The 23875-nt window shown below is 50.7% G+C and overlaps 2 protein-coding genes across 6 annotated transcripts; one reads left to right on the top strand and one right to left on the bottom strand.

Moving 5' to 3' along the window:
- Positions 1 to 1844: 1844 nt before the first annotated feature.
- Positions 1845 to 5718, top strand: LOC100358190 (olfactory receptor 4F3/4F16/4F29-like). Its single transcript, XM_017348400.4, has one exon. The coding sequence runs from the start codon at positions 3701 to 3703 to the stop codon at positions 4643 to 4645; it is 945 nt and encodes a 314-aa protein (XP_017203889.3). The 5' UTR covers positions 1845 to 3700; the 3' UTR covers positions 4646 to 5718.
- A 5915-nt stretch (positions 5719 to 11633) lies between these two features.
- Positions 11634 to 23115, bottom strand: LOC100358455 (neuroligin-4, X-linked). Of its 5 annotated transcripts, none has more exons than XM_008269267.5 (8): positions 22222 to 23077; positions 20451 to 20520; positions 19428 to 20196; positions 17286 to 17345; positions 16341 to 16493; positions 15440 to 15625; positions 14113 to 14905; positions 11634 to 13562 (listed from the first exon to the last, which is right to left on the bottom strand). In XM_008269267.5, the coding sequence occupies exons 3-8, from the start codon at positions 19876 to 19878 to the stop codon at positions 12632 to 12634; spliced, it is 2574 nt and encodes an 857-aa protein (XP_008267489.2). In that variant the 5' UTR covers positions 19879 to 20196; positions 20451 to 20520; positions 22222 to 23077; the 3' UTR covers positions 11634 to 12631. The 5 variants fall into 5 exon arrangements, with proteins under 5 accessions (XP_008267489.2, XP_089165510.1, XP_008267490.2 ...); XM_089309384.1 differs by lacking the exon at positions 22222 to 23077 and adding an exon at positions 21621 to 21772; XM_008269268.5 differs by lacking the exon at positions 22222 to 23077 and adding an exon at positions 21104 to 21244.
- Between the last annotated feature and the right edge of the window lie 760 nt (positions 23116 to 23875).

Genomic DNA, 23875 nt, shown 5'->3' with positions numbered 1-23875 from the left:
TGCAGTATTACCTGGCATTTAGATATTTATGAGGATCATTTTTACTGAATTATACCCCTTACATAATAATGTGCCCTTATTTCTCATTTTATGATATTATTACACCCATCCCTGCTTTCTTTGTGTTTGTATCTCCCTGGAATATATTTAATTCTCAAATGTTCTAAATCTTTTTGTTTGGATATATCTCTTAACAGCATGTTGTAATTTTACTGGTTTTACATCATAATCCATTCTGAAAACCATTTTATTAAAAAAGAAAATATGACATAGAAGAGAGAATATGGAATAATACAAATTATTGAATTGAGGGCATGGCCTTCCTACAGGGTGGGTGAGGTTATGAATCTAACACACCAGTCAGAAACTACCCACCACTTGCTATATGTGTCTGGGTTTGTACTATGAGCTGTGTACAACTGACTAATGCACATTTCTTGTCATATTATACAGCTTAGGGTATTTGTTAAACTTTGTATGCACCTCCTTCTTCTACTCATGTGTCACTCATTCCTAAAAGGCCGCATAAATATCCCTGTGTATAGCCTTCCCCATCTGCTGTTCATACACTAGGATCCTCCACGGCAAAAAAAAAAAAAAAAAAAAAAAAAAATCACCAAAAATTTATCTTACTACTCCTCTGACATATATCACATTAAATTGTACTTGTATTATGATAAGCCTTCAAATAGTTCATGGGACATGCTTATGAAAAAATTATGCATAGATTTCAAGATTATTTGCACCAAATAAATATGTGTTTTTAAAAATATTTATTCAGGCCGGTGCCACGGCTCACTAGGCTAATCCTCTGCCTTGCGGCGCCGGCACACCGGGTTCTAGTCCCGATCGGTGTCCGGTTGCTCCTCTTCCAGGCCAGCTCTCTGCTGTGGCCAGGGAGTGCAGTGGAGGATGGCCCAAGTGCTTGGGCCCTGCACCCCATGGGAGACCAGGAGAAGCACCTGGCTCCTGGCTTCGGATCAGTGAGGTGTGTTGGCCACAGTGGCCTTTGGGGAGTGAACCAACAGAAAAGGAAGACCTTTCTCTCTGTCTCTCTCTCACTGTCCATTCTGCCTGTCAAAAAAAATTTATTCATTTATTTTAGAGGTAGAGTTACAGACACAGAGAGAGAGAGATGGGGAGAAATTCTTTCATCCACTGTTTCACTTCCCAAATGGCCACAGTGGCCGGAGCTGGGCTGATCTGAAGCCAGGAGCTCTTTTTGGGTTCCCACGCAGGTGCAGGGACCCGAGCACGTGGGCCATCTTGCACTGCTTTCCCAGGCCACAGCAGGGCGCTGGATTAGTAAAGGAGCAGCCGGGTCCCGAGCGGGTGGTGCACATGTGAGATGCTGGCCCCAGAGTTGGAGGCTTAGCCCACGGCACCAACGCACCAGCCCTGAAATAAACATATCCTGAATTTTCCATAAACTCAGATTTATGATTCTTTTTTAAAACTGTTTTCTTAGTTATTTGGATTACAGGGACAAACAAGGTAATATATAAGGGAACTGACAGTAAAATTACAGAGAATGATTGGGATTTTAATAGATCTCTGGGGACAATAAAATTTAGGAAACCCAAAAGAGTAGATTTATTGGAAGCATGATCTAAAGTTTTTATAATTGTAGTGAGCCATTATACAACCAGAATATGAAGAATAAGTACACAAATCATGATAGCAATGAGCACTTTACCAAATAAAATTTACTATTGTACAGGTTAAATAATCTTTAAGTGGGTACATATTTTATGTAATACTTTTTAGGCTACTATATAATTTTATATTAATAGTGGATAATTTATTTGACTGTCTCTGGTCAATTTTGGTTTTAATCAGGAAAATAACATTTTTTAGTTCTTTTGTTTTTGAACAAATTTTTATTTCTTTGTTTGAAAGTCAGAGTTACAGAGAGAGAGAGAGAGAGAGAGATCATCCATCTGCTTATTCTTGCTCCTGATGGTCCCAACAGCCAGGGCTGAGTCAGGCTGAAGCCAGGAGCCAGGAGTTTCATGTGGTTCTCCCCCATGGCGGCAGGGGCAGAGACCTGGGGCATCCTCCACTGCTTTTCCTGGCCACTCGTAGGGAGTGGAGCAGAAGCAGAGCAGCTGGGGTGTGAAGTGGTGCCCCCATGGGAAGCTGCCATCGCGGAATGTGCCACAACGCTGGCCCCTTGCGTTCCCTTCTTTTTTACTTGATTATTTGCTCAGTTTACTTGGTTAGTATACCCTGTAGTTCTGAAATAAGGTTGAAAGACCTAGATTTTGGTGTCTGTTCTTTCAATTGTTTGAATTCTGGAAGTTCCTGTAGCTTTTCTGGATGTCATGCTTCCCCTTGAATGATGACCGTCTTCCACAGAAGGGCCTTATCTCACCCCATGCGCATTATCACCCCATCACCACGCTGGGCACTTAGGGCTTCCGTCACCAGTGCCTGTTGCCCTCACAGTGACTGAGACGTGGGAACACAGCATTGCTCTTTGTTCATGCTCCGTTCCGTTTAAAGGACTAAGCCTCCAGTGTGGTTTACCTCACAGTGAGAAATCCCACATGCCCGCCTCAGACCTGAGTCACTAATATTTGATATTCTTCTCATTTTGTAATCATCAGTTAAAAGTGTAAATCAGATAAAAGTCTCTTCAGATTTCCTTGAAGATAAAAATACCTGTAGTTGAATAGATTTTAGCTAAATACTCAGTATAATATCCAATAACCAGAGTGGTTTGCATGCTGGAGGTTCTGCGCACTCTACAGGGAAATGTCCATGGTGATAAAAGCTGATCCTAGAAGGAGACTTAGATGATAAAATAAAGTTAAATCTCCGTATTCTAGGTGCTGGTCCTTAGTACGTCCACAGGTATGAACAGAGAGGTCTGCTCGAGAGGTGTCACACCCACGTTGGCCTCTGTAGACATATACCTTGAAGAAATTCTGGCTGAATCACCTAAGTGCATATTTGTTATGCCTTGAGAAACACTTGTGTGATAGGAGGTGAAGGTGCCTTAACAAATCATGACCGTGTGTGAAGCCATTAACGGTTCTACAATCGTGAAAAATTACGTAGAAACTAGAAACAGCAGAGAACAGTGAGTGACAGGAAATGTGGTGGATTTTAGTGGTTGTTGTGTTAGAAATGGAAACCCACATCCTTGTCCAGTTTGACTGCTCTCATGGGCTCTCCATTCCCACATTCCCACTTCTCTATCCTGTCTCAACCTACAGCTCATCTTAGTCCAGTCTCCACCTCTGACTCCTTGTGATGACCACCTGATGACCCCTCAGGACACCGTCCTCTTGTCCACACTTTCTGTCAGAGAATTATGGGTGCAAACTGGGGGGTGAAGGAAATGATGAGAATGTGCATAAATATTATAGGGAATATGTTGAGAGAAGTAGTATCACAGGTGGTTTAAACATCTCATTAGTTCTAAATCCTGTTGTTTTTGGCCTACATTACCTATTTGATGATGGCATATTACACTGATAGTACCAGTGTTGGGTTTAAATTATGCTGCAACTTACGTGTTGTGACACTGATTTTGTTGTTTTGTCTGTTTGAGAGCTGGATAACCATATGTGATTTGTTCATAATGAGAGCATGGTACTATCAGCAGTTCTAGTACTTATCACTGTCTCCCTAACCACGTGTCCTTCTGTTTTGTTAGTTCTTATAACTGCAACTGCACCCAGTGGGCTGACCCATGGCTGGAGGGAACCACTCGGGGGTGTCCGAGTTTGTGTTCCTGGGCCTCACCAGCTCCCAGGAGCTCCAGCGTCTCCTCCTGGTGTTCTCCTCGGTCCTCTACACGGCGAGCATGACTGGGAACAGCCTCATTGTGTTCTCTGTGACCACAGACCCTCACCTGCACTCCCCCATGTACTTCCTGCTGGCGGGCCTCTCCTTCATCGACCTGGGAGCCTGCTCGGTCACGTCCCCCAAGATGATTTATGATCTGTTCAGAAAGCGCAAGGTCATCTCCTTTGGAGGCTGCATCGCCCAGATCTTCTTCATCCATGTGATCGGCGGTGTGGAGATGGTGCTGCTCATGGCCATGGCCTTTGACAGGTACGTGGCCATCTGCAAGCCTCTTCACTACCTGGCCATCATGAGCCCACGGGTGTGTGTTTTGTTTGTGGCTGCTGCCTGGGGCCTTGGCATTATTCACTCCCTGTTCCAACTGGTGTTTCTCACTGGCTTGCCCTTCTGTGGCCCTAACGTGTTGGACAGCTTTTACTGTGACCTCCCTCGGCTCCTCAGGCTGGCCTGCGCAGACACCAGTCGGCTGCAGTTCATGGTGACTGTGAACAGTGGGTTCATCTGTGTCGGCTCTTTCTCTGTGCTTCTCATCTCCTACACCTTCATCCTGGTCAGTGTTTGGAAACACTCCTCAGGAGCGTCCTCCAAGGCCCTGTCCACCTTGTCAGCTCACATCACTGTGGTGATCCTGTTCTTTGGTCCCACCCTGTTTGTTTATACCTGGCCACACCCCAATTCACAGATGGACAAGTATCTTGCTCTCTTTGATTCTGTCCTCACTCCCGTTCTGAATCCTGTCATCTACACATTCAGGAATAAAGAGATGAAGGCCGCCATGAAGAGAGTGTGCAAACAGATTTACAGGACGATGTCCTTACTGGTGGGTTAAGACGCTCTGCTCCACAGCCTGCAGCCTATGTGTCTTCCTTTGGAATGGTAGATTCAGGAACTTTGAGATTGAAATACTGATTTGGATGCAGTTATGCTGTGACGTCCTTCTTATCTGATGAGCATGTTTACGACTCATGGAGGATAGGCCACGATGCACTACATCTGTCCACGTGTATCCCTGTCTTTTAGTATCTTTCTGCAATGTTCTGTAGCTTTGGGTATACTGGTTTTGCATTTTTTAAATATTTATTTCATATTTTGTGTTCTTTAGTATCGGTTTTTGTCACAATTTACATTGTGCGTGAGGTGCGGATATTTCCGATGTCTTTCCATGCAAGACACAGTAGAATGAAGCTTAAAATTTATTCTGTGGTAAATGTCAGCAAAATAAGCAGATTGTACATAACGATGCATAAAAATGCTGCAGTTGGTTCTCTCTCATGCGCCTGGGTCAGAGGCGACGTCCCCAGAGGTTGTCGTCCTGAGAGGGAGGATGACAGAGTCTCACTGAGAGTGTGGACCAGGGGTTTGCTCCTGTGCCTCGGAGACTTCATCTGAGGGGCTGCCCCAGCACGGCCTTGTGCGATCTGTGTTGGCCGTGGAGCTCGGTGCACCTGCAGCTTCATGTGCTGGAGGGCCGTGCTGGGAGGTGCTGGAGGCCCTTGTCCAGGTCTCAGCGAGTCCTCCAGAGTGACTGAGGGGCGGGGCTGTCGCTGCCTGGCATTCCCTAGTCAGAATGCCTCCTGGAGCACCAGCTGCTTCCCTTCTGACCTCGCTTTCTGCTAACGCGTACCTGGGGAGGAAGAGGATGGCGCAAATGAAATGAAAATGAATAAATGAGAAGAACGTGGTGTGGATGTCCATTGAGCAGACATTCAGACACAGGCGGGCCTGTCGGCAGGCAGTGTTCAAGAGGGAATTGTGGAATAAGAACTGGAGTGAACCCTCTAAGGATCAAAAACTGTGAGATAGAGCTTAGAAACTACACATCCAAGGGAGGAAGATTTTTTAAAAGATTTATTTATTTATTTGAAAGGCAGAGTTACAGAGGGGCAGAGGGAGAGGTAGAGAGATTGAGAGAGAGAGAGAGAGATTTTCATCCACTGGTTCCCTCCTCAAATGACTGCAACAGCCAGAGCTGTGCAGATCCGAAGCCAGGAGCCAGGAGCTTCTTCCAGGTCTCCCACGCAGGTGCAGGGGCCCAAGGACTTGGGCCTACCTCAGAGTAGGCCACGGTAGAGAGCTGGATCAGAAGAGGAGCAGCCAGGACTTGAACTGGCACCCACATGGGCTGCTGGCACTGCAGGCGGCGGCTTTACCCACTGCACCACAGCGCCGGCCCCAGGAGCTAGATTTTGGTTGGGTTGGTTTTAGAATAATTTATGCCCCAGAACACTCTTAAAGAACATAGCAATCAGCAAGAACTCTGAGTTATCAGTTGGATGAGGTTATGGGAAAAGAGAGAGAGCCTAGCAAAGCCACTGTCATCCGAGTACTCAAAGCCATGCCCCTTTGAGGAGTAACCTCAGTTCTTGGTATTCTGGGTGAGGAATAGAGTTATTAAAATTCCCAGCAGGCTATTAAACAAATGAGCAATAAGATAAAAATAAGAGCTGGAGACCAGGGAACCAGTACCCATTATTGCTACAACCTATTACCTAAAATGTTTAGTTTTCAACAAAAATTGTGAAGCATGAAAATAAACAGAAAAGTATAACTTACACACCAAAAGCAGCAAACCTAAACAGCCTGTGGGAGTGTCTGATGTCAATTTTAACAGGAAAAACATTCAAAATAAGAATTATATATATGCTCACAAAACTAAAATAACAATAAAAATTTACTCTGTGAGCTTAACAGCAAGAGTGAATTGGTAGACAGATAAAGAAGTTAACAAACTTGAAGGCAGATTGATAGAGATTATTTAAACTGAAGAACACACACACACACACACTCACACACAATAAAGGCAAACAAAGCCCAGCTGAAATGTGGGACATCATCAGACACATCAAATACATATAATGGAAGTACAAAAAGTAGATGCAAGAAAGGAGCAGAGAAAATATTCATAGAAATAATGACCCAGCCCGGCGCTGTGGCGCAGCGGGCAAAGCTGCAGACTGCACAGCCGGCTCCCATGTGGATTTCAGTTTGAGTCCCGGCTGCTCCACTTCCCATCCAGCTCCCCGCTGTGGCCTGGGGAAGGTGGCCCAAGTCGTTGGGCCCTGCACCTGCATGGGAGATACAGAAGAAGCTCCTGGCTCCTGGCTCCTGGCTTCGGATCGGCGCAGCTGTGGCCGTTGAGGCCATCTGGGGAGTGAACCAGGAGATGGAAGACCTCTCTCTCTGCCTCTGTCTCTGTCTCTCTCTGTCTCTGTCTCTTTGCAACTGTGCTTTTCAAATAACTAACTAAATAAATATTTAAAAAGAAGAAATAATGACATAATTTCTCAAATTTTAATTTGGAAACTACAACATAAGCATCCATGAAACTAAAAGTAGGATTTAAGGAATATGGACACAAAGATAACACAGGATTCTAAAGGAAGGCGCATTATTTAGAAAGCTGAAAGCAAAAGATGAGGAGACATTCTTGAACACAAGAGAAAAATGAGTTGTGATTCACAGGGGAGATGTGGTGGGAATACCAGCTGACCGCCCAGTGGGACAGTGGCGGCCAGAGAGCCTCCAGAGAAACCGCCGTCGACCATGGGCCCACGGTTAGCTCTGCCACCTTTAACTATGACGGCAGAGACCACAGGGGTTAGCAAGGTGATGAACGCTGAGAGGACTGGCTGCTCCCGGACCCCCTTAGAACGAGGCTCTTCAGCCACAGTAACCTCGGAGGTGCCAAACACCTCTGCCAGCACTCTCACCCACAGAGAGCCCGGCAAAGGTACCCGGAGAGCCAGAAGCAGCGGGCGTGCAGGCACGCATTTCCCCTCCTACGGGCATTTTAGAGTCGTCCATTTAGAAGGATGTGAATGGCTCTGGTGTGTGGAGTGATGTGGGGTGATGGGATGATGGAACGCGTGGCAGTGGGGTGACTGTGGTGCGGCCTCTCCTGTGGATGCTGGTGGAGTCCTGGCCACTCTGTGTGGGGCCTGGCTCCCAGCCCGGGAGGCCGGATGCAGTTCCTGCCCATGGCTTAGCCTGGCCTGGTCCGGGCAGTTCTAGGCATGGGATCGAAGGTCTCTTTCTTTGTCTCCCTCTCTATAACCATTCCTTTTGAATAAATAAATAAATCTTTAAAAGCATGTATTTTGATATGTTTGCCAATCGCCGCATACAGGAGGTGGTGGAAGGCAGTTGTGTGGAGCTAAGGGAATAGTGACAGGTGGTAAAGTAATAATTGTAGGGTTTGTCATTTTAGGAACCCAAAAAAGACCATTTGATTTGGTTATTTAATTTACAAATTCCAGAAAATGGAAAAACAAATGGAAATTCTGTACTTAGAAGATAAGGGAAGGCCAGTGCCGCGGCTCACTAGGCTAATCCTTCGCCTTGCGGCGCCGGCACACCGGGTTCTAGTCCCAGTCGGGGCGCCGGATTCTGTCCCAGTTGCCCCTTTTCCAGGCCAGCTCTCTGTTGTGGCCCGGGAGTGCAGTGGAGGATGGCCCAAGTACTTGGGCCCTGCACCCCATGGGAGACCAGGAGAAGCACCTGGCTCCTGCCTTCGCATCAGCGCGATGCACCGGCTGCGGCGGCCATTGGAGGGTGAACCAACAGCAAAGGAAGACCTTCCTCTCTGTCTCTCTCACTGTCCACTCTACCTGTCCAAAAAAAAAAAAAAAAAAAAAGATAAGGGATGAAAGAGCAGACATCACTAAATTATCAACGCCAAATTTCTTTTTTGAAAATATTAATGAAATGGAATTATTTCCAGGAAAACTAAAAATAGGATTTAAATGAGACATTTCCAAGCACGGTGCAGTGGAGCTCTCGCTTTAGCCTGAGCTGGTGAGGGCGGACGATGGAGCATTTCATACTCACAGGGCGGGTTAGCAGGGCAGGGCGTGACGGGGCTGCGTGCAGACAGCCTGACGCTGTGCATGGGGAACCTGCCCCAACCATACTGGAGCAGAGGGCAGGGCGGGCTGAGCAGACACAGAGGGGCGGTGGAGGGGTGAGCAGACACTGCAGACACAGAGGGCAGGGGTGAGGGGTGAGCAGACACAGGGGTAGGGGGAGGGTGAGCAGATACTGCAGACACAGCAGAGGGGTAGGGGAGGGGTGAGCAGACACTGCAGACACAGAGGGGCGGGGGAGGGGTGAGCAGACATTGCAGACACAGGGGCGGGGGAGGGGTGAGCAGACAGTGCAGACACAGAGGGGCAGGGGAGGGGTGAGCAGACATTGCAGACACAGAGGGGAGGGGGAGGGTGAGCAGACACTGCAGACACAGAGGGGAGGGGGAGGGGTGAGTAGACACAGAGGGGCAGGGGAGGGGTGAGTAGACACAGAGGGCAGGGGTCAGGGGTGAGCAGACACAGGGGTAGGGGGAGGGTGAGCAGATACTGCAGACACAGCAGAGGGGTAGGGGAGGGGTGAGCAGACACTGAAGACACAGAGGGGTGGGGGAGGGGTGAGCAGACACTGCAGACACAGAGGGGAGGGGAAGGGGTGAGTAGACACAGAGGGGCAGGGGAGGGGTGAGCAGGGGAGGGGTGGCTGGGCTCCTGCACCAGGAACTTGAAGTAGTTCTTCCCATTGACTGTGGCAGAAAAGGCTTGGGAACATTCTGGAACGTTCCAGAAACTTTCTAGAACCTTCTGAAATCTTCCCTAGAACCTTCTAGACTGTTTCCTAGAATCGCCTGGAATTTTCTGGAACATTCCAGACATTTTTTTTCTAGAACATTCTAAAGTGTTTCTCTAGAACCTTCCAGGAAGTTTCCTGGCATCGTCTGGAAGTTTCCAGAACACTCTGGGCTCTCCCTAGACGGTGTGGTGCCCTCTTCCCCAGCAGTGCTGGAGGTGACGGGGCTGTCAGGGCCCCCGTGTGCACTGGGGGGCTGATGGGCCTTGCTCACGGCTCGCGTCCTTGTTCCTCAGGGGCCCGGCCATCTTGTCCTGCCGTCTCCTGCGTCGTCGGGCGCCAGGAAGTCCAGGACGTGGGCTGGAGGTGCCGTGCAGCAGGGCAGTGCCTTCCCAGATCCTGGCTCCCGAAAGCGGGCCAGTTCCTGAGGAGCTACACCCACGCTGCTCATTCCTGCACACTTCCTTCTGTTTTCACAAAAGTAAAACTTTGTTAAAAAACTTTTAATAAGCCTGGGTTTTTGGGTTCAAGTACAAAAACGACATGGCCTGACCACCGTCACAGACTTTTATCCCGATTTCTTCTCCTAGACACTTCAATTTCCAATAAAGTCTTTAGCTGCATTGAGTAGGTTTCCTATGTGATATAAGTGTCTATTTTCAGTTCTGCACGTGGGCAGTCATTACTCCGAAACCATTTACTGAGGAGACGGCACTCTACCGGGCGCTCCCGGCACCTGTCACACAGCTGGATCAGTGTCAGACACCCCTCACCCCTGCCCTACGCTGTGTCTGCACGGCCTTTTCCAGATCACATACAGTTGGTGCCTCCTAGATAGAGCAACACGGGGTCCGGTCGTGTGTGGGATGGGTCTGGCCAAGTGTATAGTTGGTGCATACTAGATACAACAACCCAGAGCCATCCTGTTCTGCATCAGTTTGCCTTTTGTATACAGTTGGTGCATAGCAGGTAGGGCAACCTTGGCCCTGTCCTATCCTGGATGGGTTTGCTCTTCTGTATACACTTGGAGCATACTAAGTAGAACAATCCTGACCTGTCCTAGCCTGCACTGGTTTCCTGGATGTATACAGTTGGCGCCTACTAGATAGAGCAGTATCAGCCAAGTCTATATGGTCGGCGCACACTAGATCAGTTTTGACCGCATCCTATTTGGGGTGGGTCTGGCTGAGTGTATGCAGTTGGCACATACTATCGGCCCCCCATCGCAGCTCGAGCAGAGGGCCTGAGCGCCAAGCAGCTGAGCGCTACGCAGAGCTCCTGGAGCAGAGCGGGATCCCGCAGGAGCACATCCGGATCTTGGGCACAGGTGAGCATTCTGGAACCTTCCATGGAATTCCTTGGAGTTCTGTGGAATCCTCGGCCCTGCTGTGCTGACTTGGCTTTCCTCTCTCTGACAGACACCTGTCCGCCATGAGGCTGTCCAAGCCTGTCCCTGAGAGAACATTCTAGAACATTCTAGAATCCCTGGGATTATTTATTTTTGGATGATTTCTGTCCCTCTTCACGTTGGCATCTCCTTCCACCAAGGATAACAGGAAAGAATGTTCTGGAAGGTTCTAGAATGTTCTGGAATTGTCCATTCCTGGCTGCCTCTCTGTCTCCTCACTGGTGAAGTAAACTCATTCATTGCACATGAGTGTGGTTCTTTGGTGTTTCCAGAACTTTCCATGGTTGTCTGGGATTCCGGAAATTTCCATGGATGGTTGGTGTTCTGTTTCCTGGTTCCCTTCCCTCTGTGTCTCTGGGTTCGATTGGTTATGCCTGTGTCTCCCTGGGTTTGAGTGGTTCTGCCTGGATTTCTGGATTTCATTGGTTTCTCTGTCTCTGGGTTTGGTTGCTTCTGCCTGTTTCCTTCTCTTTCTCTCTGTGTCTCTCTGGGTTTTTCTGAGTTTGGTTCCATCTGTCTTTCTCTGTCTCTCTAGGTTTGACTGGTTCTGCCTGTCTCTCTCTGGGTTTGACTGATTCTGCCTATTCCATTGACGTTCTAGAACTTTCCGCAGAGACACAAGACATCGCCACATAGGCGATCGACTACTCTTCCTGGTCCTCTTTATAGAACCTTCTAGAATTTCTAGACTGAAATGCCTATGGAATTTTCTGGCATGCTCCGGAATGCTCACAGATATGCACAGAACTTTCCAGACACACATGCACACACACAGAAGCTTCCAGAACTTTCCAGAACGATGGGACAGTCGGCCATCTTGGTTCAGTAGAGATTTATATGTGTATTTATATTTATTTACATACAGCAGAATTGGAGACTGAAAACGCTGACAACAGCTCTGGAAATACGTCTGCATGGAAGCACCCAGAACATTCCAGAAGATTCTGGAGGATTCCAGGATGGGTTCCAGTGCCAGGTCGAAGCTGAGAGTCTCCTGCGCCTCAGCAGAGTCCCTTGAAGGAATTTTTTTTCCCAGTAGGAATATAAAAAAGAAATTGGAATGTTCCACAACTTTCCATCATCAAGATAAGAATTTCCAGGAATTTTTTTTCCCTGGTTGCACAAAATCAGAGATTGGAATTTTCTGGGGTTTCTCCTTGGTCGTGGATAGTTTCAAGGCTGCTCACATTCAGGGATGGTTTTGAGGTCACTCGTGTCCATGGAGTGTTTCAAGGATAGGGTTCACGGATAGGGTTGGGAGAATTTTCTGGAATTTTTCAAGTTTTCCAATGTTCATGGCCGGTTTCAAGGCCACCCACATCTACGGACAGTTTCAAGGCTTCCCATGTACCATGGATAGGGATGAAATTATCTGGAATTTTCCAGGGTTTCTCCTTGTCCATGGACAATTTCAAAGCTCTCCCTGTTCACCAAGCGTTTCAAGGTTCTCCATGTCCATGGACAGTTTCAAGGCTCCCTATCTCCTGGGGGCAGTTTCAAGACTCCCCACATCAGCTAGTGGATACTGTGGATAGTTGCAAGGCTGCCCATTGTCCATGGACAGTTTCCAGGTGGCCTATATCCACGGACAGTTTCAAGGCCACCCATGTCCTCAGTCTCAATGCTGACCAATGTCCATGGTCAGTGTCAAGGTAACCCACCTCCATGTACAGTTTCAAGGCTCCCCATGTCCACAGTTTGAAGGCTCCCCACACCTACAGTTTTGAGGCCACCCACACCCTAGGCCGCCCAATGTGCATGAACAGTTTCAAGGCCCCCCATATCTATGAACAGTTTCAAGGGCCCTCGCTAGCCCTATACCCTGGTGGTCGAGTGTCCATGAGGCAGACTGGACACTCCCTGGCCACTCCCGCCCCCCCGAGTGATGGTGCTGGGGGCGCCTGGTGGGGGGTCCTCGGGCGCACGGCGCAGGGCCAGGGCGTAGTCCGGCGGGCAGCCCAGCCGCAGGGCATCCTGGGAGTGGCATGGGGCGGCGGCGGCAGCGACGTCCTTGGGTGTGTGGCTGGCGTCGCGGCGGTGGGCGTGGCCGCCATCAGCCCCGCCCCCTCGGCGCTGACTGACGCGGCGCCGGCGGTCCCGCTTGTAGTAGAGTGCGGCGAAGGCCACGACATTGAGGAAGAGGAGGGAGGCGCCCACGGCCAGGGTGACGCTCAGCTCGGCCGCGTAGTCCCGGCGCGTCTCGATCAGCACCGCCGCGGCCTTCCGGAAACTTCCGGGACGTTCCGCACTGCCATCTTGGCTGCCTTCTTGGGTGCCGGGCCAGGCATTGCTCATTGCGCGCCGAGTGCCGATCGGGCTGCCATCTTGGATGCCGGGCCAGGCATTGCTAGCTGAGCGCCGAGCACCAATCGGGGTGCCATCTTGGCCACCATCTTGGATGCCAGGCCAGGCATTGCTAGCTGATCGCCGAGCGCCGATTGGGGTGCCATCTTGGCCGCCATCTTGGAAGTGTGGCCAGGCATGGCCGGCTGAGCGCCGAGCGCCAATTGAGGTGGGGGTAGGGGAGGCGTCCTGGAGAAGCTCGCGCAGGCCATGCAGGTGCGGCACGAGCTCGAGCCAGAAGGCCACCTTGGTGGCGCGGTAGTGGTCGCGCACGCGCGGCCGCAGCCCGATGTGCAGGTACAACTGCTCCCGGGGGCTGTACTTGGCCCAGGCCACTGCCTCGAACCGGTTAGGCTTCGTGTGGATGAACTTGGTGTCCTGCGGCACTGGCTGGTTCGGGTCCCTGTGGGCAGAGACAGGCAGAATGAGTCAATCCAGAGAAAGAGAGGGGCAGGTAGAGGCAGTTGATCCCAGAGGAGGAGAGGAGCAGGCAGGAGCAGAAAATCCCAGAGACAGACAGAGGCAGGCAGGAGCAGTAGATCCCAGAGACAGAGAAAGGCAGGCAGGAAAAATAGATCCCAGAGACAGAAAGGCTGGAGCAGTTGATCCCAGAGAAAAAGAGACAGGCAGAAGGAATTGAGAAAGAGAGAGGGAAGAGAGGCAGGTAGAACCCATTGTCGGCCTACATAAGGAGACAGGCAGAAGTAATCAATCCCAGAGAGACAGATATGACAGAATGGCAAGCCTGAGCAATCGATCCCAGACAGCCCAATTGCCAGGCATGAGCAATCAAACTCTGATAGCCAAGCATGAGAAATCGATCCCTGTGCAACTGATGGGCAGGCATGAGAAATCAATCCCAGATGGCCTGATCACCAGGCATGACCAATCAAACTCTGACAGCCCGATTGCCAAATCAATCCCCTACAGCAAGCTCCCTCGCCCACACGCACCCGGTCTTGGCAAAGTTGGTCCAGTAGGTCATGACTACGGCGCTGAGCATGACATCGTTGCGGGAGAAGTTGCAGGCAAAGAGGTCGGCGGGGCCGAGCAAGGGTACGCCGAAGACGTAAGGGACCTCATCGCCGTGGGCAGCGTCGGCGGCCCAGGCGGGCCTGGTGTCGGTGTGGCAGCGGTGGTAGAAGGCGTAGAAGTAGGTGGGCGAGCCGTAGCGGGCGTGCAGGTCGGCCGTAGCCACGGCTGGTGCCACCCACTGGTGGTCAGTGAACAGCGCCACCAGGGTCTTGCGCCGGGCCTCAGGGTCATGCCGGTCGGCCCAGTCGGTGTACATGAACTTGACTGTCTCCCGCAGGGCATCCCGGCCCCCGGGGGCGCCGTAGAGCCGGTCCACAAAGGCGGCCACGGAGCCATCGAAGTCCACGTCAGCCACGTCCACGTCGTCCACAGCCACGAAGCGCAGCCCCTCGCCCTGGTTCACGCCCAGCAGGATGTCGTAGTTGAGGAACTCGCCCTGCTCCATCAGGATCTGCGGGTCATCCGGGATCACGTCGCCGTCAATCACCGGCCCGAAGGCCACGTGGTAGGGGGCCGGCGCCACGGCACCCGGCTGCCGCACCAGCTCCTCGGCCTCCCGCGCCCGCAGGCACCGCACGAGCGCCGCCGAGTCCCCCCCCGCACCGCAGCCCAGCCGCTCGGCCAGCAGGCGCGTGGACTTGGCCGGCTGGTAGTTGACCGCCCAGCTGGACAGGGCCGTGCCGCTCTGGATGATGGCTTTCTGGAACAGCCCTGTGGGGGAGACGGGGAGGTGGGTGTGGAACATTCCGGAGTGTGCCGGAAGCCTCAGCAATGTTTGTGGGGTGGCCCCAAATCTGCTAGAAGGCTCCACAGAACCCGGCACGCAGGGCTGTGGCTGCTCTGCAACGTTCTGGAATGTTCTTGACCCAGAATGTTCCAGAAGCTGCCACAAAGACTGAGCCTTGGAAATCTGGAGTCCCAGACGTTCTGGAAGTTCCAGAAGCCTCTGCAGTCTTCCAGACATCTCCACAATCTGGATTTCTCTGGAACATTCTAGAGCACGCACAATGCTGTGGAAGCTTCCAGAATGTTCCAGAAGCCTCCACACACACTGGGACTCAAGAAACCCAGATTTCTCCGGAATGTTCTGGAAGCTGTCAGCAACACCACAGGCACGACCAAGACTCTCAACAATGATGGAGACGGGAAACGTTCTTGGAATGGAACATTCTAGAATGGAGCCTTCTGGAAGGGGACTGTTCTACATATGCTGGACACAGAACATTCTAGAACAGCCAGACTCACCCTCCGAGTAGTGCGACAGGGTCAGCAGGCTCACGCACGAGGCCCCGGCCCCCGACCCGAACACAGTCACGCGCTTGGGGTCCCCGCCGAAGGCGCCCACGTTCTCCTCCACCCAGCGCAGCGCCTGGATCTGGTCCAGGAGCCCGTAGTTGCCCTTGGCCGCCTGGTCGCCGGTGCTGAGGAAGCCTGCGGGGGCAGACAGAACCAATCCAACCCAGAGACAGGCAGGCTGAGCCAATCCAACCCAGAGACAGGGAGACAGAACCACCCCAATCCAGAGACAGGCAGTCAGAACCAATCCAACCCGGAGACAGGGAGACAGAACCAACCCAACCCAGAGACAGGCAGTCAGAACCAATCCAACTCGGAGACAGGGAGACAGAACTAATCCAACCCAGAGACAGGCAGAACCAATCCAACCCAGAGACAGGGAGACAGAACCAACCCAACCCAGAGACAGGCAGGCAGAACCAATCCAACCCAGAGACAGGGAGACAGAACCAACCCAACCCAGAGACAGGCAGGCAGAACCAATCCAACCCAGAGACAGGCAGGCAGAACCAATCTAACACGGAGACAGGCAGCACCAGCTGAGCCCAGAGAGACACAGAACCAATCCAACCCGGAGAGATAGGCAGCACCAGCCAAGCCCAGAGAAACACAGAGAACCAATTGAACCCAGAGACACATAGAGCCAATCAAACCCAGAAACAGGGAGACAGAACCAACCCATCCAAGCCAGAGGCTCTTCAGAAGCTGTCAGATCCAGAATGTTCTGGAATTTCTAGAACTTGGAATGCTCTGGATTTTTCCAGAACGCACTGGGACTTTCTAGAACGTTCTGGTATGCACTGGAATGTTCTAGAACGTTCTGGATCTCTCCAGCTGGCAGGGCACTTACCCAGCACGCCCAGGCGGTAGTTGAGGGTGATGACGATGACGTCGCCATAGCTGGCAAGGACGCTGCCGTCCATCATGTTGCCCGAGCCCTCCAGGTAGGAGCCCCCATGGATGTAGACCATCACCGGCTTCCGGCCGCCCTGCTCACGGGCGTCTTCAGGCAGCAGGTAGGTCAGCCGATCCCAGAGATAGAGAAAGTGAGGGAGAGCCAGTCAATCCCCGAGGCAGAGCGAGACAGGACCAATCAATCCCAGAGGCAGAGCTAGACAGAGCTAATCAATCCCAGAGAGAGGCAGAAGCAATCAAATCCACAGTGAGAGACAGAGTCAGGCAGAACCAATCAATCCCAGACACAGAGACAGGGAGAACCAATCGAATGCAGAGCAAGAGAGGGAGAGAGTGCGAGACAGGACAACCAATTTCAGAGAGAGGCAGAAGCAATCAAACCCAGAGAGACAGGCAGAAGCAATCAAACCCATAGAGAGAGAGATCCTGAAAGAAAAACCTCCTCTTAATACTCCTATTTTAGAATCAGCATTTTTCCCAATAAAAAAAGAAAAAGTTAAAAAAAACCCCAGAATCTCAGCTGTGAACCCCAAAAAAGAAAGAAAAAATTAAAAATAAAAATTTAACAAATCATAAAAATTTTGAAAATTAAAATAATTTTTAAAAAATCATATAAAAATGAAACATTTTTAAAATAATTAAAAATTAAAAAATAACAAACATTAAAAAAATTTTTTTTGAAAAATTTAAAAATTAAAAATTTTTAAAAATTGAAAATAATAAAAATGAAAAATAATAAAAAAATTTATAGATTTAAAAAAGTTTAAAAAATTTTTTAAAAATAAAAAATTTAAAAAATCATATGGGATTTTTCTTGTCTATAGAACTCTGTTACTAAAAATAGAAACATTCCATCAGGAAAAAAAAAGAAAAAAAATACCTCCTTCTTCGAGCCGCTCGCTGTTGTTTATTTCATCAGCGTTTTTCCTTGTGTGGCTTCCTGAGGGCATAGCCAGAAAAAAATAAGAGATTTCAAAAAGATTGCATTTCCCGAAAAAAATCTAGAGGAAAAAGAACATTCAAGAACATTTTGGAAGTTTCTGGAACATTTCTGGAACATTCCTGGAAATTGTGGAACATCCTGGAATGCACTGGGATTCAAAGACTGCATTTGGCGAAAAATCTAGAGAAAACAAGAGCATTCTAGAATATTCGGAATCATTTCCAGACTGTTCTAGAACATTTCTGGAAACAGCCTGGATGACTGTGGAACATTTTGGAACATTCTTGATGGTTCTGGAACTTTCTGAAACAGTCTAGCGCATTCTGGAAAAATTCTGGAATTTTGTGGAACATTCTAAAATGCACTAGAATCAAAAAAGGCTGATAAAAAAATCTAGAGAAAAAACATTTTAGTACAGTCCAGGACAATTCAGAATGTTCTAGAACATTTCTGGAAACAGTTTGGAGGGTTCTGGAACATTTCTGGTACATTCTAGGATTCTAGTATCTTGGCTCTGAAGGACACGGAAAAAAATATAGGGAGGCGAGAAAGGCTCATGCACAGAAGGATGTCAAGAAGAATGAGTGAAAATGTGTATTTTTCCACTAAAAAATAAAAAAGTAAGAAATATGCTTTGTCCTGTGAGGATGCAGATTTGTCAGGGTGGGATTGAAAGTGAGCGTCAATGGGTGAAAAAGAAAAATCCTCCAGGCCCTCTTTCCCATGATGCTTCAGTCCCTCCTTCCCAGGATGCTTCACTCCCTCCTTCCCATGCTTCACTCCCTCCTTCCCATAATTCACTTCTTCCTTCCCATGATCCTTCATTTCCTCCTCCTTCCCATGTTGCTTCATTCCCTTTCTTCCCATGATGCTTCACTCCCTCCTTCCCATGATGCTTCACTTTCTTTTCCCATGATGCTTCACTTTTTCCTTCCCATGATCATTCCCTCCTTCTCATGATGCTGCACTCCCAATCATTCTAAGTTCTACAAAGTCTCCTGGACCCTGATTTTTGGTGTCCTCTTTGGGTTTGACTGCTTCTGCCTATGTCTCTCCTTCTCTCTGAGTTTGATTGGTTTTGCCTGCTTCTCTCTGGCTTTGATTGCTTCTGCCTCTGTCTCTAACTTCACCTTTCAAAACTTTGATTTTTATTTTTAATATTTTTATTGTATTATTTTACATTATTTTGTTTTCATTTAATTTATTCTCAATTTCTTTTGACTTTTTATTTTTTTATTATTTTAGCTTTATTTTTTGTTGGCTAAGGAATTTATAATTTCATTTTTCTAAATTATTTTAATTTTGTTTCCTTTTTTATTTTTTAACTTATTTTTTCCAATTTCTTAATTTTGATTTTTTGCTGATAAATTCATAATTTCATTTTTAAATTATTTTCCATTTATTTAATTTATTTTTTACTTTATTTTCTTGGCTCCGCGCTGGCATCTGCGAGATCCTGGGGGACCTAGGCTTCTGGAACCTTTTAGAATCGGCTTCTCTGCTGGGATACCCAATTCCCAGCATGCAATGGGACAGAAGCTCTCTCTCTCTCTCTGCTTTGATTGGTCGTGGCTGCCTCTCTGAGATCGACTTATCATGCCTGTGCTCTTTCTCTGCATCTCAGGATCCATCAGCAAAGCCCAAGTCTGCGTGCGATTATTTTGCCTGCTTCCTCTTTCTCTCAGGTTTGATTGCCTAGGCCTACATGTGCCTACTTCTGCATTCAACTGCTTTTGCCTGGGCATAACCCTAGCTCTTTCCCTAGCCAGACCCAACAATTCATGATAGATCCTCACTGCAAGACCCAAGAAATCAACGGTGAGCAGCGGATTGCCAATCCCAGACCTGACCAAGGACTGACTCCTTGATCCCAGACCTGAGCAATCTCCCACCAAGCAATGGATCACGGTCACCAGACCCGACCCATCACCCACAGAGTAATGGATTTCAGTAGTCAGACCGGACCCATCGCCTGCCAAGCTGCAGATTGGCACTCCCAGACACAACCCATCACTGGCCGAGTAATGGATTACGGTTGCCAGACCAGACCGATGGCCCGCTGAGCCCACCCGGGCTCACCGGCGGGCACGTAGAGGTTGAGGTAGAGGCAGTCCTCGCTCTGGTCCTGCAGGTAGGCAGCCAGCGAGTCCAGGTTGGCTGTGAACCACACAGGCAGCATGTCATGCAGCAGTGACGCCTCGTCCAGGTGCTGGGGGCACACGGCCGGGAACCGCGTGGCGTTCCGCACCCCGGCCCAGGACGACGGCGGCTCAGGCGGCTGGAACCGGCGCTCGCCAGTTGGGGGTGCCGCGTAGGGGACACCCAGGAACTGGTCCACGGGGCCCAGCACCTCTCCGGGCAGCGTCGCCCGCAGGCCCCGCACCTTGCCGTAGTTGGTGCTCACCACTGGGCCCTGGGCCTGGCCATCCATCACTGCGACGTGGATGGACAGCGCGGCCAGCCAGAGCACGGGGGCGGGGCCGGAGAGCAGGGGCAGGAGCGGGAGGGGCAGGCCCGCGGGCTGTGGCATCGTTCACATCCGGGAGCTTCCGGAAGGGGTCATGGGAGCTGGGGCGTTCTCAGAGGGTCCGTGGAAGGCGCCAGCAGGGATTCACACGGAGCCAGAAGGTTCTAGAAGGAGCTGGAAGCATCTAGAAGGAGCTGGAGTGTTCCGGAACGAACCAGAACTCTCGAAGGGATGAGGGAACCAGCGGGTTCTGGGGCAGATCACAGACGGAGCTGGAAGGTTCCAGAAGGGGTCACAGAGCTGCAGCTAACACGGATCACGGAGCAGGGTTCTGGAAACTTCCCTGGGACGGACAACTCCTCACGGAAACTCCAGGACGGCCTAAGGGGGACAGAGAAGGCAGGCACCCTTGAGCATTCTGGAATCGTCTAGAATTTTGTGAGACTTGCTGCTATTCTGGAAACCTCGTTGCTCAACGGAGTTGGCTGGGCCGAATTAATGACAATTAATGATTGACAGCACGGCTGACAGGTGCCTTGGGGGGAGCAGGGATCAGAGCAAATCCTTGGGTGCTGGGTTTGATTGGTTCTGCCTGGCTCTCTAGTCACCGAGAATCCATGCTGATTGACACTCACCCTTCCCTGAGTGTTCCAGGGCAGAACCTTCCGGAATCCCATAGAAATCTACCTGATTTGCTTTTCCATCCTGGGAAAACACAAGAGAGAAAAATCAGTCCAGTGAGAAACGCGCCTTCCAGAAGTTCTCAGAACATTCTGGAATTGAACATTCGGGAAAGTTCTCAGAACATTCTGGAAATTCTTAGGACATTCCAGAAGCTCTTAGAACGAGATGATGGCGCTCCTCAAAGCAAGCTTTACTTTTTAACCTCTGATTCTCTGGGAGAATTCTAGATGCACTGAGTGTTCACCCCACAGATCTAAAGGGAGCAAGGGAGGGGAAACACAAGGAGAGGAAGTTCTAGAACACCACAGAAGGAAGGGACAGCTCAAGGCTGGCGACCCTACGCCCCGCGCTTTGCTGTCTCTGGGTTTCATTGCTTCTGCCTCTCTCTCTGGGTTCGATTGCTTCTGCCTCTCTCGCTTTCTTTCTGGGTTTGATTGCTTCTGCCTCTCTCTGGGTTCGATTGCTTCTCTCTGCCTTTCCAATAAAATACACAAATAAAACATTTTAAAGTGCCAACAATAAATATTAAGAGATTCTACATCATACCTAAAATTACATAATAATATAGTAATTATAATAACACACATAATGCGATATATTATACCTGCCAATCATTCACCATGTCCATGTTAGCCCCGCCCATTTCCACCTGTCACTCATTTACCACGTCCATCCATTGAGGCCCCCCCCCCAAAAATATCAAAACCCCTGCACTCCCCTCAGCCCCTGCCTGGCTTCTGAAATGTTCTAGAACATTCAAAAGCTTCCCCAGCTCGGAGGTCCCAGGTGTTCAGGTGCAGGTGGAATCTCCCAGCATGCACTGCTTCCCAGCAGCCGGAGGAGCCCCGCCCCCGAGACCCGGATGGAGGAGAAAATAGAGCGCATTGCACCTGCTGCTGCCTAAGCCCCGCCCCCTTGTCTGTCACGGCGGAGGAAAGGGGCGGGGGGGGGGGCCCGCGAGGGACGACCTCATTGAAGGGGCCCTCGGGGGGGGGGGGCGGACGCCGGGTTCCCGGCCCCGCCAGGCCTTGGCGCTACCCCGGGGGCTTCTCCTGAGTCCTGACCCCGACCCCAGCCTCCTCTTAGCGCGCCCGCCTCTTCCAGAAAAAGACAAGTCCGACCTAGTCGAACCAGAGCAGTGGATCGATCGACGCTTTCGGGCATCGTCTCGCTCCCAGAACGCGGGCGGCGGGCCGCGGACGGATTTCTTACGGAGACCGAGAGCTCGCGGGCGCAGGCGCAGCGGGCTCTGCCGGGGCGCAGTGCGGGTCTGGTGTCGCAGGGCGCGATGGGGCTCCGCGCGGTGCGTGAGCCGTGAGCGCCGCAGGACGCGGCGGGTCCCGGGGCCGCGCAGACCCCGCGGTGCTGCGTGGTCGTTCCCCGCGAGCCTCCCGCGCTGCGCCTTCCCTGTCGTTCTATTTGCCTGCGTCCGTTTTTTAAATTTTCCTTTATTTTTCCCCGACTTGGCCCAGATTGCCCCCCCCCTTTTTTTTCTAAAAATGGACATAAATCTGATTTTAATATTTTTTAAAGTCTGAGAACGTAGTGGCTGATGGGAAAAAAATTTAAAATCTTTAAAAAAACTGGGACAAAAAAATGAAAAATCATTATAATCAAGAAAAATGATTAAATTGCAATAAGGAAAAAAAAAGGATTCCAATAGCGAAATAGGAATAATAAATAAATATTAAGAAATATTATAATAAGCGGGCACCGGCCTACCTCAGCTCCTCCAGATCCGGGTTTTTTCCAGGTACACGCGGTCAAAATCTGGTTTCTTTCCTGGGTCTACGCAGTCAGAACTCGGATTTTCCCCCATCTACGCGGTCAGAATCCGGATTCCCCCCCAGGTCTATGCGCTCCGATGCGGATTTTTTCAGGTCTACGCGGTCAAAACTCGGATTTTTTTTCCCCCCGGCTCTACACGGTCCGATCTGGCTATTTTTCCCCGATCTAAACGGTCAGAATCGAATTTTTTTCTTCCTAGGTCTACACGGTCCGATACAGATTTTTTTTTCTCCCCTGGGTCTGTGCGGTCAGAATCCGGATTCCGCCCCCTTCCCCCGATCTACGCGGTGATAATCCGGACCCCCCCGGGTCTACGCAGTCCGATGCGGATTTTCCCCCCGGGTCTACGCGGTCCAATCCGGATTTTCCCCCCGGGTCTACGCGGTCAGATGCGGATTTTTTCCCCCGGGTCTACGCGGTCCTATCCGGATTTTCCCCGCGGTCTACGCGGTCCGATCCGGATTTTTCCTGGTCTACGCGGTCCGATCCGGATTTTTCCCGGCGGGAGTCCGGAGCGCCCCTCCGCTCCGCGCAGCGGGCGGAATCCGGGCGGGGGCGGGGACGCGGCTCTGTCGCGTGCCGAGCCGGGCAGGCCGGCTCCTCCTCGGGCGCAGGACGCGGTCCGGGACCGGAGCGGGAGGCGCACGCGCAGCGCCCGGGACCCCGCGCAGCCCGTCGGACGCAGCCCAGAGGCCGACGCAAATCCAAAAAAACTGAATTATCAGGTTAAAGAAAAAAATTATCCTGCGTTGACCCCGCGCGCAGCCGTGGTGAAAAACAAAAAAAAATTGTCTCGGGCTATCGGAGGGCTACGAGGTGGGAAAAAAAAAAAAGGCAGGAGCAATGGAACCCAGAGACTCAGAGGAGGCGAGGGAGAAGCAATCGAGCCCAGAGACAGACAGACCGAGCTGGAGAGGCGGAAGCAATCGAACCGAGAAACAGAGCGACAGTCCCCTGAGTCTGGATTATTTCACGTGACAGACTCCTCCTAGTTCCCTTCAGGCTTCTGTAAATGACATGAGGGCTGATTGACAAGTGGGAGGGGCTCCGACGCAGCAGGTGCAAGGGATTCGCTCTGTGCGATTCTGTCTTGGTCTTTTCTGTTCCGTCCTACGGAGCAGGCAGAGGCACCCGGGGCATGCTGGGAACCCCATCTCTGCCTGGCATCCCAACATTTGGGGTGATGGACAGTGGGAGGGAGGAGACCCTGTCAGCCATGAGGGCACCCTGTCAGTCATGAGGAGACCCTGTCAGTCATGAGGGGACCCTGTCAGATACGAGGGGACCCTGTCAGCCATGAGGAGACCCTGCCAGTCATGAGGAGACCCTGTCAGTCATGAGGGGACCCTGTCAGTCATGAGGAGACCCTGTCAGTCATGAGGGGACCCTGTCAGATACGAGGGGACCCTGTCAGCCATGAGGAGACCCTGTCAGATACGAGGGGACCCTGTCAGCCATGAGGAGACCCTGTCAGTCATGAGGGGACCCTGTCAGCCATGAGGAGACCCTGTGAGTCATGAGGAGACCCTGTCAGTCATGAGGGGACCCTGTCAGTCATGAGGGGACACTGTCAGTCATGAGGGGACTC

Source organism: Oryctolagus cuniculus, chromosome 12 (assembly GCF_051225735.1).
Source record: "Oryctolagus cuniculus isolate XC-2025 breed Fujian yellow rabbit chromosome 12, ASM5122573v1, whole genome shotgun sequence".
Taxonomy (NCBI): domain Eukaryota; kingdom Metazoa; phylum Chordata; class Mammalia; order Lagomorpha; family Leporidae; genus Oryctolagus; species Oryctolagus cuniculus.
The sequence above is the reverse complement of the archived record's forward strand: the minus strand, read 5'-3'. Positions and strand labels throughout refer to the sequence as shown.

Bases quoted from the DNA above. Each gene is read 5' to 3' on its own strand.
- LOC100358190 (XM_017348400.4), top strand. From the start codon at position 3,701: ATGGCTGGAGGGAACCACTCGGGGGTGTCCGAGTTTGTGTTCCTGGGC.
- LOC100358455 (XM_008269267.5), bottom strand. From the start codon at position 19,878: ATGCCACAGCCCGCGGGCCTGCCCCTCCCGCTCCTGCCCCTGCTCTCC. The intron at 17,346-19,427 runs GTGAGCCCGGGT...CTATGCCCTCAG, and splicing joins CAACCTCTACGTGCCCGCCG to GAAGCCACACAAGGAAAAAC. The intron at 14,906-15,439 runs GTGAGTCTGGCT...TCTCCCCCACAG, and splicing joins CCTGTCGCACTACTCGGAGG to GGCTGTTCCAGAAAGCCATC.